Source organism: Mobula birostris, chromosome 16 (assembly GCF_030028105.1).
Source record: "Mobula birostris isolate sMobBir1 chromosome 16, sMobBir1.hap1, whole genome shotgun sequence".
Classification (NCBI taxonomy): Eukaryota; Metazoa; Chordata; class Chondrichthyes; order Myliobatiformes; family Myliobatidae; genus Mobula; species Mobula birostris.
In genome coordinates this window covers 43959637-43977188 of record NC_092385.1, presented here as the reverse complement: position 1 = coordinate 43977188, position 17552 = coordinate 43959637, and the positions used below count along the sequence as shown (strand labels likewise).

General features: G+C 39.7%; 1 protein-coding gene across 7 annotated transcripts in view; it reads left to right on the top strand.

Moving 5' to 3' along the window:
* chl1b (cell adhesion molecule L1-like b) overlaps positions 1-17552 on the top strand; it is a 986835-nt gene that overhangs the window by 390350 nt on the left and 578933 nt on the right. For all 7 annotated transcript variants that reach the window (XM_072280601.1, XM_072280605.1, XM_072280603.1 and 4 more), the window contains one exon: positions 11630-11826. In XM_072280601.1, the coding sequence (XP_072136702.1) occupies positions 11745-11826 (82 nt within the window). In that variant the 5' untranslated portion in view covers positions 11630-11744. The remainder of the gene's footprint in view (positions 1-11629; positions 11827-17552) is intronic.

The window sequence follows — 17552 nt, the reverse complement described above, 5'->3', positions numbered from 1 at the left end:
CGGAAGTAGTGGAAGTAGTGGAGTCAGCTGACACCTTGCCAAGTTACTTCAACTGACATTATTCTGTTCCCTGGCTTTAGATGTATTCCACCCTGTGTAGAGTGGTACATGTGAAAAATAAATGTGTATAATAGACTTGGTCAGAAGCCCAGTGACAATGTGCACAGGCAAGAAAAGAGTGTAATCTGGTTTGCAAACCAATTGACCTTCTTTACTTCCTGCCCTAATTACTGCACTGGTATTTTGTATTGTGTTCAGTTCTGTTCAGCTCATTATAGGAAGGATGTGAAAGTTTGCAGAGGGTGCAAAGGAGATTTATCAGGATACTGCCTGGATTACAGAACATGTCTATACTGTTCAATGTTCTATGGTTCTGGGAATTAACAACTTGCAGATCTGCATCTTTGGAGAACAGGGAAATGACTAGAGTGGGTATGACTTTATGTTACAGCTAATGAACCGCAATTTTGTTTTTTTGTGGCAACATCGAGTATTGTCTTGGACAACTGCCTCTGTGACTGGGTCAAATAACTGTTCTATATGATTAAATTTCACAAGTTTTGATGGCCTTTAAGGTCATAACTACAGCTTGAGCTCAGCCAGGCAGAATAGCGTTATAGTAAAGATTTGGTTCTGATTCAACTGCAACGTCAACTGTTCTGTTTTTGAATAAGCAGAGCCACAGAGACTCCATTAGGAATTTAAATGTTTGGAAAGTGGGACTAATCTATTTCATTAAATTTTAAACTTGAGGCAAAACAAGCTTCAGAGTCCTGATACTGAAAGGTTTGTGAATTAATTTTGACACTGCACATATAGCATGTCTTGTCTCCCACGGAGTCTCACTAAACATCGGAAACAAGTAGGGCTCTGAAGAAAACAGTCTAATAAACAGCCATTTTTGACCTTGGGCTGTGCTTATGTGTCTCGGATTCATAGGGAGAGAAAGAGCACAGAAACAGGCCCTTTGGCCCATTGACCTGCACCAACCATCAAGCACTCATTTACACTAAAGCTGCAGTAATCTCATTTTTTCCCTCTACACTCCCATCAACTCTTTGTAGATTCTACCATTGGGGGCAATTTACAGTGGCCAATTAATATATAACCAAGCGTTTCTTTGGGATGTGGAAAGGAACCAGAGCACCTGGAGGAAAAGAATGTTCAATACCAAATAAGTACCTATAAAGTGTGATTATACTTGGGCAGAATGTGAAAGAGAAATTGCTGTAATCTGAAAATCTGGTTTATCTATAACTAAAAGAAAACCGAAGTGTGAGGGAAGGTTCACTTAGTTGCCTTAGTGTACCTATCCAGAAAGGTCGGAAAAATTTGGGCAGCTTCTGTTTCTTGAGAGGAAAGAACTAAGGGGGCGATAGATGTGAAATCTTTAAAATTACAGAAGAGTAAACATGGAGAAAATATTTTCGCTTGTGGGCTACTTCAAAAATAGAATAGCCTCAATTAATCCAAGAGGGAGTTCAAAAATAGGATAGTCATAATAAATTAAATGGTGAGTTCAAAAATAGGGCATCTATAGTGAATACAATAGTGAGTTCAGAATGTATATAGAATAGTCTGACAGTGATACTTGAGATTACTAATACACGCAAGAGTGTGAAATTGATACACGAAGAAAAATGATGATAGGATAAGAAGGAGAGAGGTAGAAGAGCATAATGTAGAACAGGAAAGCCCATTAAGACCAATTGACAAGAAAACATTGATTGGAGCACAGTCATTTACATATTTTTTGCTTAGCGTTAAAATTTATTCATGCGGCATTCTTATTTTGCCCCATTTTCTACCACCATCTAATGGCAAAGTAATCATTTTGGAGATAACAGCAATTCACTTGTTTTTTCCAGTCTTTGTTGTTGTTCAGTTGTTTTAATTGAGCCCGACTCTTTGTGGCCTCATGAACCATAGGGTCCAGAGGGTTTTCATGGCAAGATACGGAAGTAGATTGCCAGGCCTTTCTTTTGCGCAGATGCTGCTGCTGCCCAGGTGTGGAACCACTGGGTTTGAACTCAGTACCACCGGCCTTGAAGTCCAGTGCTGATGCCACTATACCACCAGCCAGCCCTTGTTCTGGTCTAGTGTCCAGCATTTGACACTGCTCATGTGGCTGCCTCCACACTGGAGATAACAAAAGGCAGATTGGGTAACTGCATGGTGGAGCACCTATATTTGATCTCTAGGGATGACCCATTGTTATCAAGTGCCTGTCATTTTAATTCTTCACTCTCTTCCTATTCTGACCTATCTGTGTCTTCTGCATTATCCCAGCAAAGGCAAACATAATCTTGAGGAAGTGCACCTCATCTTCTATCTGAATATATTGCACCCTTTGGAATCAATATCAAATTCAACAATTTCAAATAGTTTGCATTCTCTAATTCCATCAGAACTGGGCATTTCTGTTAGAGGTTATAAAAATGTAGAGTTGTGCTGTACAAAAATGGACACTTCAGCCTAAAATCTCCACCCTGACCATGATGCTGTGATGAGAGTCCTTGACAAGGATGGTTTGGGCCCAACTACTGGTGTATCCGAGGCTAGGATTGAGACATGGAATACAACTGGATCGAGAACTTCAGATTGCCACTGTAGAATATGAAACCCAAAAATGAAATGGTTGTTGCACGAAACTCGGACTTCTCAGACTTGACATAAAGTCCATGGTCCAGAAGCCTCTTCAAAATGTTTGCGATGTGCTCCTCCATGGACTTCGAGAAGATTAGTATATTGTCCAAGTAGACAAAGGTGTACATATGGAGAGTGTCCCAGAGCACATCGTTAATAAAGGCCTAAAAGACTGCTGGAGCTTTCACAAGACTGAAAAGCATAACTAGGTACTCAGAGTGCTCTGTCAGTGTACTGAATGTGGTCTTCCATTAATCACCCTCCTTTATACGGACCAGATTGTATGTATTCTTCAAGTCTAACTCCCTGAATGCTCTAACCTCTTGGAGCATCTTGAAAGCCGATCTGCATGGAGTCGACTGACTCCTGAACAGGGGACAGACAGGTCATGGTCTAAGGCTGGGTGTGGAACTATGATGTGTTGAGGTCAGGCTCAGGCTAGCCCTCTTTGATCTCTTGATGTAGTCCCATTTATGCTCTGCCAGATGATTATTGATTTGAATGGATTGGTTGATCAGAAGCTCTAAGTCATCTGCTGGCTCTCCCAAATTGAGGATATCCTTTGAGCCCGTGGCAGTATAGAGTGACCAAGGCTCCCTGTTTCAGCCTCTCTCTTGGGCCAATGTCCAAGACTCAATAGTGTAGTTGTCTGCTGACCGTGCACCCTGTTGTATCTTCATCAGACTGTCCAAGGCTCGGCAGGCTTCAGCTGGGTGATGGAACAACTTCCTTGTACCGGGTATGAATTCCTCTGTATCTGGCAGGGAGATTAGCGAGGGCTACTGAGGTGACTTTAAACTAGAATGGTTGGGGGGTGAGAATCAAATTAAAGAGGCTAGGCGAGAGGAGGTTAGTTCACAACAGGGGGATGGGAACGAGTGCAGAGAGACAGAGGAGTGTAAAGTGAGGGTAGAAGCAAAATGTACTAAGGAGAAAAGTAAAAGTGGCAGGCCGACAAATCCAGGGCAAGCATTAAAAAGGGCCACTTTTCAACATAATTGTATAAGGGCTAAGAGAGTTGTAAAAGAGCACCTTAAGGCTTTGTGTGTCAATGCAAGGAGCATTCGTAATAAGGTGGATGAATTGAAAGTGCAGATTGTTATTAATGATTATGATATAGTTGGGATCACAGAGACATGGCTCCAGGGTGACCAAGGATGGGAGCTCAACGTTCAGGAATATTCAATATTCAGGAGGGATAGACATGAAAGAAAAGGAGGTGGGGTGGCGTCGCTGGTTAAAAAGAGATTAACGCAATAGAAAGGAAGGACATAAGTGGGAAGATGTGGAATCGATATGGGTAGAGCTGCGTAACATTAAGGGGCAGAAAACGCTGGTGGGAGTTGTGTACAGGCCACCTAACAGTAGTAGTGAGGTTGGAGATGGTATTAAACAGGAAATTAGAAATGTGTGCAATAAAGGAACAGCAGTTATAATGGGTGACTTCAATCTACATGTAGATTGGGTGAACCAAATTGGTAAAGGTGCTGAGGAAGAGGATTTCTTAGAATGTATGCGGGATGATTTTTTGAACCAACATGTCGAGGAACCAACTACAGAGCAGGCTATTCTGGACTGGGTTTTGAGCAATGAGGAAGGGTTAATTAGCAATCTTGTCGTGAGAGGCCCCTTGGGTAAGAGTGACCATAATATGGTGGAATTCTTCATTAAGATGGAGAGTGACATAGTTAATTCAGAAACAAAGGTTCTGAACTTAAAGAGGAGTAACTTTGAAGGTATGAGACGTGAATTAGCTAAGATAGACTGACAAATGACACTTAAAGGATTGACGGTGGATATGCAATGGCAAGCATTTAAAGGTTGCATGGATGAACTACAACAATTGTTCATCCCAGTTTGGCAAAAGAATAAATCAAGGAAGGTAGTGCACCCGTGGCTGACAAGAGAAATTAGGGATTGTATCAATTCCAAAGAAGAAGCATACAAATTAGCCAGAAAAAGTGGCTCACCTGAGGACTGGGAGAAATTCAGAGTTCAGCAGAGGAGGACAAAGGGCTTAATTAGGAAAGGGAAAAAAGATTATGAGAGAAAACTGGCAGGGAACATAAAAACTGACTGTAAAAGCTTTTATAGATATGTAAAAAGGAAAAGACTGGTAAAGACAAATGTAGGTCCCCTACAGACAGAAACAGGTGAATTGATTATGGGGAGCAAGGACATGGCAGACCAATTGAATAATTACTTTGGCTCTGTCTTCACTAAGGAGGACATAAATAATCTTCCAGAAATAGTAGGGGACAGAGGGTCCAGTGAGATGGAGGAACTGAGCGAAATACATGTTAGTAGGGAAGTGGTGTTAGGTAAATTGAAGGGATTGAAGGCAGATAAATCCCCAGGGCCAGATGGTCTGCATCCCAGAGTGCTTAAGGAGGTAGCCCAAGAAATAGTGGATGCATTAGTGATAATTTTTCAAAACTCGTTAGATTCTGGACTAGTTCCTGAGGATTGGAGGGTGGCTAATGTAACCCCACTTTTTAAAAAAGGAGGGAGAGAGAAACTGGGGAATTATAGACCGGTTAACCTAATGTCGGTGGTGGGGAAACTGCTGGAGTCAGTTATCAAAGATGTGATAACAGCACATTTGGAAAGTGGTGAAATCATCGGACAAAGTCAGCATGGATTTGTGAAAGGAAAATCATGTCTGACGAATCTCATAGAATTTTTTGAGGATGTAACTAGTAGAGTGGATAGGGGAGAACCAGTGGATGTGGTATATTTGGATTTTCAAAAGGCTTTTGACAAGGTCCCACACAGGAGATTAGTGTGCAAACTTAAAGCACACGGTATTGGGGGTAAGGTATTGATGTGGATAGAGAATTGGTTAGCAGACAGGAAGCAGAGAGTGGGAATAAACGGGACCTTTTCAGAATGGCAGGCTGTGACTAGTGGGGTACCACAAGGCTCAGTGCTGGGACCCCAGTTGTTTACAATATATATTAATGACTTGGATGAGGGAATTAAATGCAGCATCTCCAAGTTTGCAGATGACACGAAGCTGGGTGGCAGTGTTAGCTGTGAGGAGGATGCTAAGAGGATGCAGGGTGATTTGGATAGGTTGGGTGAGTGGGCAAATTCATGGCAGATGCAATTTAATGTGGATAAATGTGAAGTTATTCACTTTGGTGGCAAAAAATAGGAAAACAGATTATTATCTGAATGGTGGCCAATTAGGAAAAGGGGAGGTGCAACGAGATCTGGGTGTCATTATACACCAGTCATTGAAAGTGGGCATGCAGGTACAGCAGGCGGTGAAAAAGGCGAATGGTATGCTGGCATTTATAGCGAGAGGATTCGAGTACAGGAGCAGGGAGGTACTACTGCAGTTGTACAAGGCCTTGGTGAGACCACACCTGGAATATTGTGTGCAGTTTTGGTCCCCTAATCTGAGGAAAGACATCCTTACCATAGAGGGAGTACAAAGAAGGTTCACCAGATTGATTCCTGGGATGGCAGGACTTTCATATGAAGAAAGACTGGATGAACTGGGCTTGTACTCGTTGGAATTTAGAAGATTGAGGGGCGATCTGATTGAAACGTATAAAATCCTAAAGGGATTGGACAGGCTAGATGCAGGAAGATTGTTCCCGATGTTGGGGAAGTCCAGAACGAGGGGTCACAGTTTGAGGATAAAGGGGAAGCCTTTTAGGACCGAGATTAGGAAAAACTTCTTCACACAGAGTGTGGTGAATCTGTGGAATTCTCTGCCACAGGAAACAGTTGAGGCCGGTTCATTGGCTATATTTAAGAGGGAGTTAGATATGGCCCTTGTGGCTACGGGGATCAGGGGGTATGGAGGGAAGGCAGGGGGAGGGTTCTGAAGTTGGATGATCAGCCATGATCATAATAAATGGCGGTGCAGGCTCGAAGGGCCGAATGGCCTACTCCTGCACCTATTTTCTATGTTTCTGTGTTTCTATCTGAGTAAACCTCCGACCTTCATTCACAATGCGCGGAGTCCCAGGCCAGGGATCTTCCAGTCAGAAAAGAGATAATGAAGGCCACCTTCCTGTGCTCCAGAGGAAACCAGGATGGCTGGATTTCAAACATTAATGAGTATTGAATGAGCCCAGGTCACTGTCAAATCCCCTCTAGGACTGGAAGATGTACTGGCTTCCTCCTCGTGGTAATTGACAAATGGCTACCCAGATGTCATGTATCTCGAAGCTCTGTCTGGAAATCTCCTTGCCGTGGCTGGTCACAGCAGATGATAGACTCTAATACTCTAATAATAGACTCTATGGGTCCATAGTGGCTCAATCGTACTGTGACAAGAGTCCTTGACGAGGATTGCTTAGACCCAAATGCTGGGGTATCCGAGGCTAGGATCGAGACATTGTTTCAAACTGAATCGAGAACTGAGCATAAAACAAAATGCTAGACGATATCTCTGGTCGGCCTTATGATTGAACACTGAGATTCCATTCAGGTGCTCTTTAAATACTCAATTCTTTGTACCCAAAACATGACTGTGAATTAGTGGGATTATCCCAAACCATTAGCGGGGCCGTGCCAGCTATCCATACTCTGGAAAGTTCGAGGTTTGAGTTCAGAAGGACAGAAGGTTCTGGCAGTTGGCTTTGCAAACTGACGCCAGTCAGACAGGAGACTATCATCACAAAGAGATGCAAAAATAAACGCAATGGAATAATAATATAGGTTGTTGTGAAAATTAGTTTTTGATGAAGGTCTTTCTCATGAGATTTGAATTATTTTTGGATTTAATGTCTATATTCCTGACTTCTGAAACATGACACAGTTTGCAATATTAAAACAACAGACTATGCTTAATAATTTTATTATTCAACACCTAATAAAGGGCCGAGGGATATCTTGTGGCTCAGTAAGAGATGTATTTGGTTTTTGCTTCCCTGCTGTTCAGTTTTTGCCTCATTTAATATAAATTCCTCCAGCATAGAAAAAGAACAGTTTATAATCTGTGTATGGAGATATAAAATATTAGAAAAAGATTAGAATAAAGCAAAGACAATGCTGGATCTCCCAACTGGTCAGACACATCTGAGAATGGAAACGATTATGTTTCAGGAGTTGGTTCTTTGTCACAACAGAAAAAAATACTGTAGGTATTAAATCTTGGACGTGGAGCAATAATGTGCCTTCAGAAAAGATCTGAGCTGATAAATTTATTGCAATTGCTTTGATGGTTTATGACCCAGAATGAAGTCTGCTAGATAAATGAGCTCTCGCAGTCCTCTATCACCACAGAGTAGGGTGTCTTGAAATAGATGTTTGCATGTTCAGGAAGGGAGAAGTATGGATCTTCCAGTTATATTTTGCTGTATGGGGAGCAAATTGACATGTAGCACATACAAAATGCTAGAGGAACTTTGCCAGCCAGGCAGAATACATGGACGCAAATAAACAGTCACTGTTTTGGACTGAGATCCTTCATCAGGACTGGAAAGGAGGAGTGCAGGACTCAGAATAAGAAGATGGAGTGAGGGGATGTATACGCTAGCAAGTGATAGGTGAAATGAGGAAAATGAGAGCGTAGGTGGTAACGGGGTGAGCAGGGATGATGTCAGAAGCTGCAAAGTGATTGACAGAAGAAGTAAAGGGCTGAAGAGGAAGGAGGAAACCAGTAGGAGAGGGCAGGTGACCTAAGAATAAAGGGAAGTAGGAGGGGAACGAAAGGGATAACATGAGAGTAGGGGAGGAGAGGAGAATGTGTGAGAGTGTAACCAGAATGGTGAATAGGAAAAGGGGTGAGGTGAAAATGTTTGTACTCCCCCTCCTCCCTCTACCACCTTGCTCTGGCTTCCACACCCCTTCTTTTTCAGTCCTGATGAAGGGTCTTGGCCTGAAATGACGATGTTTATTTCCCGCCACAGATGTTGCCTGACTTGCTGAGTTCCTCGGCATATTATTTGTGTAACTCAAGCTTTCCAGCAACTGCAGAGTTCTTGTGTCTACAAATTGACATGTGATTATCTGATTGCTAGTGGGAATTCAAGTTTGATTGGAATCTTTTATGGTCAATCATTCTGAGGATTGTATAGCCAATATAGTCTCAAACAAAGAATAAAACTCTTACTTTAGTTACATGTGTTACTCTGTTAATAAATTACCATTCTAATGAATTGAAGTCCTGAGCAGTTGTTGAAATTGAAAGATTGGTGTAACATTTGTGTCTTTAAGAAGCAGCCTTGTAAAAATGACGGAGATATGTTATAACAACTCTCTAAAATATTGCACAAAAAAGTTCTGTCTTGCATCTGGATTTGATATTTAAGATAATTAGAACTGAATCAATGAAAACAATGATTGTAATTTCGAGTCCCTTGAAGAAAGACAATTACAAGACAGAAGGTAGCAGAGTCTCTTCCCAACCATTTTGATCAACAGAACAGTTTAAGAATAAAAGCCATTGACGTGATGTTAATGAATATGGCATATTGGCCCATGATAACAGTTAGATGCACTAAACTAGAGTTAATTTCCAATGTCAACTTTGACATGTGTTAAATATTAATTTCTCAGTATATGATCTTTGGATTTCAGCAGCAACTGACTTTTTTATATATCTGTGGTACAACAAACATCTCCTGTCAGAAAGGTAACTCATGAAGTCTCTCTATCGTCGACTGCTTCATGTCCTCATGTAAGGAACTTCGAGAGGATGCAAGTCTGCCAAAGATATAACCTGGATTTTCTAAGGAATGCTTATTTGCTGCAGGCTGCAGTTCCCTTTCCTAGAACTATTTTGGCTTTAGAAGTGCTCTTCACTGCTTGATGCTAGACATCAAACAAGCAGAGGAATGACCTCCCATTGTATGTCGAGGAGATCTGAACCATTGCAGTCTCCTCTCAGGAATGGAAAAAGCATAACCTGAAGCATGACTTTGCTTTCATCAAAAGACAAAATAGAGACCAAGTTTGATGACGCAATGCATCATAATCTTTCATAGCAGCAGCTTTTTATTAGTGTAATGTGGCTTCAAGTACTATTTAGGCATCCTTTTCTTTAGGTTAACAACTCTTTGTGATTTGTGCTGCAGGAGGGCAACTAAGCAAAGAAGGATCCACTCAAAAAAAGATAGAATTGGTCTTGTTCTGCTTGCGGGTAAAGTCAAGACTAGGAACCATAAATATAATATATTTACTAATTATTTCACTGGGGAATTCCTGTAAACATTTTGCCCTGAGAGTTTGAAGAATGTGGAATTAACTCCCATAGGAAACAGCTGTTGTGAGTAATTTAAATGCATTTCTGGGGATCTTGATAACCACAAACAAGAAAGATGTAGAAGCTTCAGGTGAAGTGGCTAGATGGGGATAATCACTGGCATGGAGCAATAGTCCTGAAAGACCTGATTGTATGTTGCACCCTCTCTATAATTCTGTGTGTAAGGGTTTGCTTTAAAATAAGGTGTTCTCAGTGAGCCAGTCTCTTCTAATATATTTAAAATGCTTCAACAAAGGAATAACATCCACAATTAAAATGTTTTCCCCAAACAGCAGCGGTCAGTGGACTCCATGGTAATGGACAAGGATTGGGTGGGGACAGTGACAGGACTCCTCCTTTGACAGCATTTAAACCAAGCAAAATCAGCAAGGCATGGGAGGGTTGGTTACCCAGTGGACAAGGAAGAGAAAAATTGATGTAGCATTGTGAGGGATGAGGATGTAACAGCAAGATGTCCTGTTTGTCCTTTATTTACTTCCACCATTCAGCCCAATTTTATCTTTTAATTTTTTGGTTAAATTTTGCCATTGAGTTGGGCACAATATTTGAGACGTTTCTTGTAATTTCCTGAGTATTCTGCATTTCAGTATGATTTGATTTGCCATGCTTCTGCCGATATGTGCACAAGCATGAATATTCCAAGCAAGCTTCGCGACCACCATGCATATAGCCGCATGCCATAATCTGACAGGTCTGACACCAGCTCATTATGATAGTCTCTCCAGAGCCCAAGCAAACCCTCATGGACTTGTCCAGGAGCACCCGACTTGTCAGTCATTGGTATTAGGCCTAAGGCACTCTTTTGACCATGACCGACTGCAATTTTCACCCAACTGAAAATTGATTTAGAATCATTTTTTTCTGTAATTGCTTTGTGTTGTGAATGAACCCACTGATCTTGTTTATCTCCCTAATGAGCTTCTTAGTTTGACAATGTGCTGTATCATAATCTACCTTAGCAGCAGCTTTTGAGAGGTGTAGAGGGGTTTCAAGTACTATTTAAATTCCTTTCCTTTAGTTTAGCAACTCTTTGTGACTGGTGGACAGAATACCTTACGTAATAAGCAAGTTTCTTTCATACCTGAAACGAAGATGCAGTATTCATGCATTTTATAATATATTAGCAAAAGCTAATTGATTTTGCAAAAAAATTGATTTTGCTTGCTAATCTATGATATCGTTATCCCACAGAAGAGAAAATACCATTTACTAAATTTAAATTTTCTTGGTGATATTTTGCTGAAGTTAACTGAAGGTATTGAGATTCTAATGTATGGTACATATTTTCGAAGAAACTATTTTCAAAGGCTTTATTTTCATTCATGTCTAAATAATATTTTGAATCTTTTTTTTGGAATATCTGCAAAGTGGTTTTGGAATATCTGTAAAGTGGGATCCCCTCTAGCAGTCACAACAAATCCCAAAAGGAGCGGTGTGAATTACTTCCTTTACCCTATCGCTGCTGTCATAGTAATCTGATTGCATAAAGTTCAATGTTCTGTTTATCTGTGTGAAATCAGAACAAACTGAGAAAAGTAGACTTGCATTTACGACTCTCCTGTGGGAGAAAGTGGATATAAGAAAAAGGCATCTTATTTTAATGCAAAAATCTTGTATTCATAGCGAGGAAAAAAGGACTAAATTACATTGATGGTAAGATGTATTATACCTTGCAACCTACTAGGGCTTACTTCAGTTTAAGTCCTGGACTGCATGTGGATTAATGCTGATTAATTTTCACCCTTTGTACCTCTCCAGATTCTGGTCAGTGTGACTCATGGCTATACGCTAGTCTGAACTGCAACTCAGTGGAATCACAGGAGAAATCTTCACATTTTCTTTTGGATCTTGTCTAATCTCCCAATTGTTGAAGATGCTACTGAGCACAAGAAGTTTCCTATTATGTTTGCTGTGCTGGTCTAAGTGGAGTTCATCCATGGAGATTCCAGAAGAGGGTAAGACAAAATGAATTAAATATTTGCTTTCTATATCACTTTCATTGTTCTGGATATCTAGTTTTAAGTGTCTATATTGGTATTAGTTCTTTTCTCATCTTATCCATATAAGCTAATGAATTTTAGGAAGTCCTCATTAATTAGAATGCTACGGTTGTACCTCTGGTATTGTGATTTTGAATAGTCCAGTTCGAAATAATATGTATAAATTTGCTATCAATGTCAGCAATCTTCTTGTCTCTCATTTTGATGAAAAATGAAGCACTCCGGATATTTGGAAAAATCAGTGTTTCCAGAAAGTGAATTTAATATTAAGGAGTTGAAGTAGTAAAAAATAATCCTTTTTATTGCCAAGAAATCTGCAGTAGAATCCTATCAAGCTTTTGTAATTTTCTGATCCAGTTGCAACCAGCTACTGACGTGCAATAAATTATTGATGAGACTTGATCTATTATTCAGGCTTTTAATGTGGCTGCTGGGCATGGCAGCATAAATGTTCATTACCAGGATGTCTTATATGTGCAGTATAAAAAAGAACTAGCTACTTATAATAAGAAAGATAATTGAACAATTAATGAAGTAGCTGTCATTGTGGTTTAATAAATGTAATGTTATAGCTACGTTATCCAGTGTTTTACACACTAGTTGACGGATTTGTTGCTAATAATGTTTATGGTTTTCTTTTTAATTATTAAGTTATACAAGTATATAATTGAAAACAATATGATTCATAAGTGCATATAAATATCAGAAGGTACAGTATGATTAAGACGATCAAAAATTTCCAATAATTTACATTCTAAATTTTCATAAGAAATGTATGCCTGTAATGACTGGCAAATCTTTTGAGGATGTTAAGTTGATTAATTGTTGAATTGGTTGCAATTTTGGGTCTGATTAATCTAATATTTGTGTGGTTTTATTACAGTGTAATTAGAGGAAATTAAATTAACTGTTGGCTGTTAAATTTTCAGATGAGATTGAACTGGTAACCTATACTTCAGTAGATCCTGATCCTGCTGTCTTCTATGATAGAACGCAGGGATTTAGACTCCAATGCAATATGTTATCCAAGTAGAATTTAAAGCTGGGATTTTATCAAAAGCCAGACTGTTGGCACCAGGACAGCCAATTCTGCTAGTAGCAATATATTTTTATGTTGCTGTCTGTTTTGTCTCAGCTGGGAAGTACTAGCTTCCTCTATTTACTCTGCTAAAACCATTCGAATTAACCTATATCAGTGGAATTATGCACAATAAGGCAGATGAACACGAGTCTAAACTTAAGTTTCACCAGACTGTTTCAAACCAATGAATGAAATAATTGAAAGAAACTTAACAATCAAGGTACGCTTAAAATTATGCTCTTAAATATGCCAATCTAAACGGTGCAAAACTTTATGTAAAAAAATTTTTAACCCAAACTTGGAAAGTAAGCACCATTGGAGGTGATAAAAATGTCTGTCATTATCTACAAATAGGTAATTTTGCATTAATTTTAAGCTCATAGATGACCAAGCAAGTAAGTAATTGTTTTTTTGAATGTTCCACTCAGTTTTCATGCTCAGGTTACAAAAATACTAAAGAAAAGACTGGATAATATAGAGAGTGTGTGTGTGTGTTGGTGGAGGTGGCGGGGGTTGTTGGTTGTTGATGCTTTTAATGCTGCTTCTGCAAAGGATGTGGTTTGGGACTTTGATGTTCCATCATTCATTCTGTGAGGTCTCTTGTTTCGTGGATGACTGTGAAGAGTATGAATTTCAGGTTGCTTACTGTATACATTCTCTGATTAAAGGAACCTAAAAAGTAGTAACTGCTGTTTTCATTTTTCGTTTGCCTTTCCTTGGATCTAAAGCTTTCATTCAAGAAAGAAGTAAGTTTTCCTATTATAAGTAAAGCCTGCTTATCTGTTTCTTGAGGTTCATTTTATGTAGTACTTCACAAACAATCTGTGCATGGATTGCATCTTATTTCTTTATTTACTCCAACTCAGAATTGTTTCTGACAAAATTTCCACACAAGTGCTCACCTTCCATTGAAAACTTAATGAAAATTTCTGAATCCAGGATCAGAAGAGATAAATAAGAGGAGTTAAGCTCAACCAAAGGCATGAAACCACGACCTTTAAATCAATGTACAGTTAATAGATTTTCAATTCAAATTGACTGACTATTGTGTTTGAACAATGCAATAAGATATTTATCTAACAATAATTCATCCTTCACTCACCACTTATTTCTTACACCTTGCTCTCCCACTCAGTTTTATTTTCTTCATCATCAGTAGATTGAAATCAGGGTCCATTGCAAATCTAACGAGTTCTTTCCGAAGAGCATTGTAATGGAGAACTTAAATTAGCCTCCATTTCCTCTCTAAAATTTTTAAAACACAAATATGGTTTTATATAATCATGACCCTAGGTCACAGCATCTTCAAACAGTTTTAAGCATTAGGACATCACACATTTTACACTGCAGTCAATTCCTTCATTTTATAAAGGTGAACCAGCAATGAGGATTGTGGTGGATTACTAAACAGCAATTCCAGCATTCATTACACCCAACACTGATAAGCAACTGTTAAACAATCACTGTATGTTTAATGATCATATAATAAATCTTTTTGAATAGTAAATAATTTAAAGCAATAACCATATAGATTCGAAAATTTGCCTTATAAAGAATGCTCAGCAAAGATTTTCAGGTGGATAGAATTTTTCTGTCAGCATTGACTCTTGTAATCCCTGGAATAGGTCAGCAAGGTTATTAAAGAAGTAATGTGGATGCTGGAAGAAACCAGGCTGAAGTAGGAATACCTGTCATATAAATTAGCTGCCAAAGGCAGTCATGTTCTTGCAGCTCCTTGTGATGTAAAATCTCTGAGGGTCCTGTATTCTCATTCATCAACATTGGAGAATTGTGTTTACCTCGATGAATGCCAAACGTCAAGAATAAGTCAAACTACTGAATGCAAATGCATGACCTTCATGCCGGATGATTGACAGCATGCATCTCTGTAGTGCTGATCACAAAATACATAGTCAAAATTAATCAAAAAATTGAAAGATTTTTACTGTTTGGTGATAGTAGCATACTTATTCCTGGAACGAAGATGTATTAACAAATTTGATAAGCTGTACAAAAAGTTCTAAATTAATAATAAATTTTGCTGCAGCTAGGTTGTTGTTCATGTTCAAAGTCATGTTCATGTTCATGGAACCACCCAGCAGTCTCCAGCTCTCTGGAGACAAAGGTGCAGAGCTGCAGTCATGGTGCTATGCTATGAATTATATAGGATTACATAGGATGTGCAAAACAAATAGAATGCAAGTGACTGCAAGAGTCTGTGTGATTGTAGGTGAGACAGAGAGAGTCAATGTGTGAACGGACCTTCAGTCTTCATTAATAGCTTGGTTATGGAGGCCCAGTTTGAGATCAATGCAAAAATGTTTTTCCCAGGACAAGGTAATTATATTTACATTTCCCCTAAGTGCACAATGTTTCACTGTACAAACCCTTACTTCGAAGTTGCATCCCAGAAATGGCTCATTCCTACTGAAACAACTACATTGAACCTTGTGAAAACATTCAGAACGAGGTGCTCAGTGTTGTCAGGCTGCAGTCTCCTGGATAGTTTTAAGCAGGAGCATCTGTGAAAATTTCCAAAGTCTGCCAAATGTACAATGATGCCTTCCGCACTGTGTGGAACCTGTCAAGAAATTCTTCTCAGAGTGGGGATGTGCGAGAGGATTTCTGGAGCATGACCATCTATTCAGCAACATTTCAATGTGATTATGAAATAAGAGATTAGCTAATTTCCTTTAAATTTACATTGACATATATTTCTAACAAAATATGCTGAGCTTCATTTTTATGGTCGAATACTGCAATTATCGGTTATCCTCCCATCTGACCAAATAAAATGACAGACTTTTTCTAGTTAAATGGCTGCCTAATAGCAGAAGTGGGGGATTGCTGTTCTGATGTATTTTTAGACTATAGAATTTTGGAAGGCTGGAACACCTCAATTTAATGAGTGTGCTATCTCTCCTCCAATCATTTATGTCTGTGCAGGCATGAAATTTCAGTACAATTTTCTTCAGAATGTTTCAACCGAGATGATTTTAGGGTTGTAGTTCACTTTATTTCATGCAGTCAGCATGGCTAGCAGAAAAAAATAGCATTTCATCTGGAGCAGCAGCATTGAATGAAGTGTTGAGAAATTGTGAATTTAACCCGAGCTGATGTTTTGTGTCTATTTAATCTGAATCTGCTGCTCGGTGTAACTTACCCAGTTTGCGGTGTTGTGAAATCCGTGTTTTTGTGAAGTTTTTGGCACCGCTAACTCTCAATTGGTCTTCATCTGCTTAAAATTATTTCTGAATTGTCTGGAGAGACTGCAGATGCTGAAATCCAGAGCAGAAAACAAGCTACTGGAAGAGCTCAACAGATCAAACATCATTGTGGAGAGAAAAGGATAATTGTCGTTTCAGGTCAATGCCGTGCTTCGGGACTGAGAGTGTAAAGTGGATATAGCCAGTGTATGGACATGAAAGGGAGAGACGAGACAGATGCTTGGAGATGATGTTGAATTAGATGAGAGTATGACGATGGGCAGGTGGAGCCAAATGGAACAAGAGATGGGAAAGGTGAACTGAGGGAAAAGAACTGCAGGTATATATATGGGTGATGGGCAAATGGAACAAAGTGGAGGAGGGTGATGGAGGAGGGAGTTATGAAAAAGGTGAACAATGAGAGAGAGATCATGAATGGTCTGATGATAATAGGAAAGGAACACAGAGAGTGTGATTTACCTAAAATTGGAAAACTTAATTTTCAGACTATTATGCTGTAGGCTTCCTAGTGTCCTTTTGGTTTACTGTTGACCTTGCTGTGACAATGGAGAGGTCAAGGACAGAGCTTGGTGGGAATGAGAAGACAAGATGAAATAGCATACAATGGGAATCTCAAGGTGGACATTGTGAATAGACTGCAGGTATTCTGCAATATGGTTGCCTAGTCTATACTTTGTCTCGTGTGTGTAGATGAGTCACATCAAGAGCACTGAATAGAATGGAGAGGCTGGAAGAAATGCTTGTGAATCTCTGCTTCACTAGGAAGGGCTGGTTTGGTCCCTGGATGGTGGTGAGATAGAACATATAGGGTCAAGTGTTGCATCTCCTACAGTGGGAAGGGATGAGTGGACCAGGAGTTATGAGTAGTGTGATCCCTGTGGAAGAGGTAACTGGGGTGGGTAGGGGGAGAGAGGGAAAGATGTGGTTTGTGGTGGGATCATGTTGTAACTGGAAGAAGTAGTGAAGGATGATGTGCTGGATGAAGGGCCTACTGAGGTGAAAGTTGAGGACCAGAGGAACTCTCTGTTCTGATTGGAGTGATAGGGTATCAGATCAGGTATGTAGGAAACGGATTTATCTGAGAGGACTCTATTAATCACACCAGAGGGGAAGACATGTTTCCTGAAGAAGAAGGGTATTTCAGATGTCCTCCTGAATGAAAGCTCTCATCTTAAAGAGGGAGAGTAGAAGTGGAAAATCTGAGAAAAGAAGATAGTGTCTTTGTAAGAGACAGGTCAGGAGGAGATTTTGGAGAGTAGTGGCAGGAGTCTATAGATGAATAGTAGTCATCAGTGGCTAATTTGTCCTCTGAAATGGAAAAAGAAATGCTGAAAAGAGGGAGAGCAGTGTCAGAAAGAGTCCAGGAGAAGTTG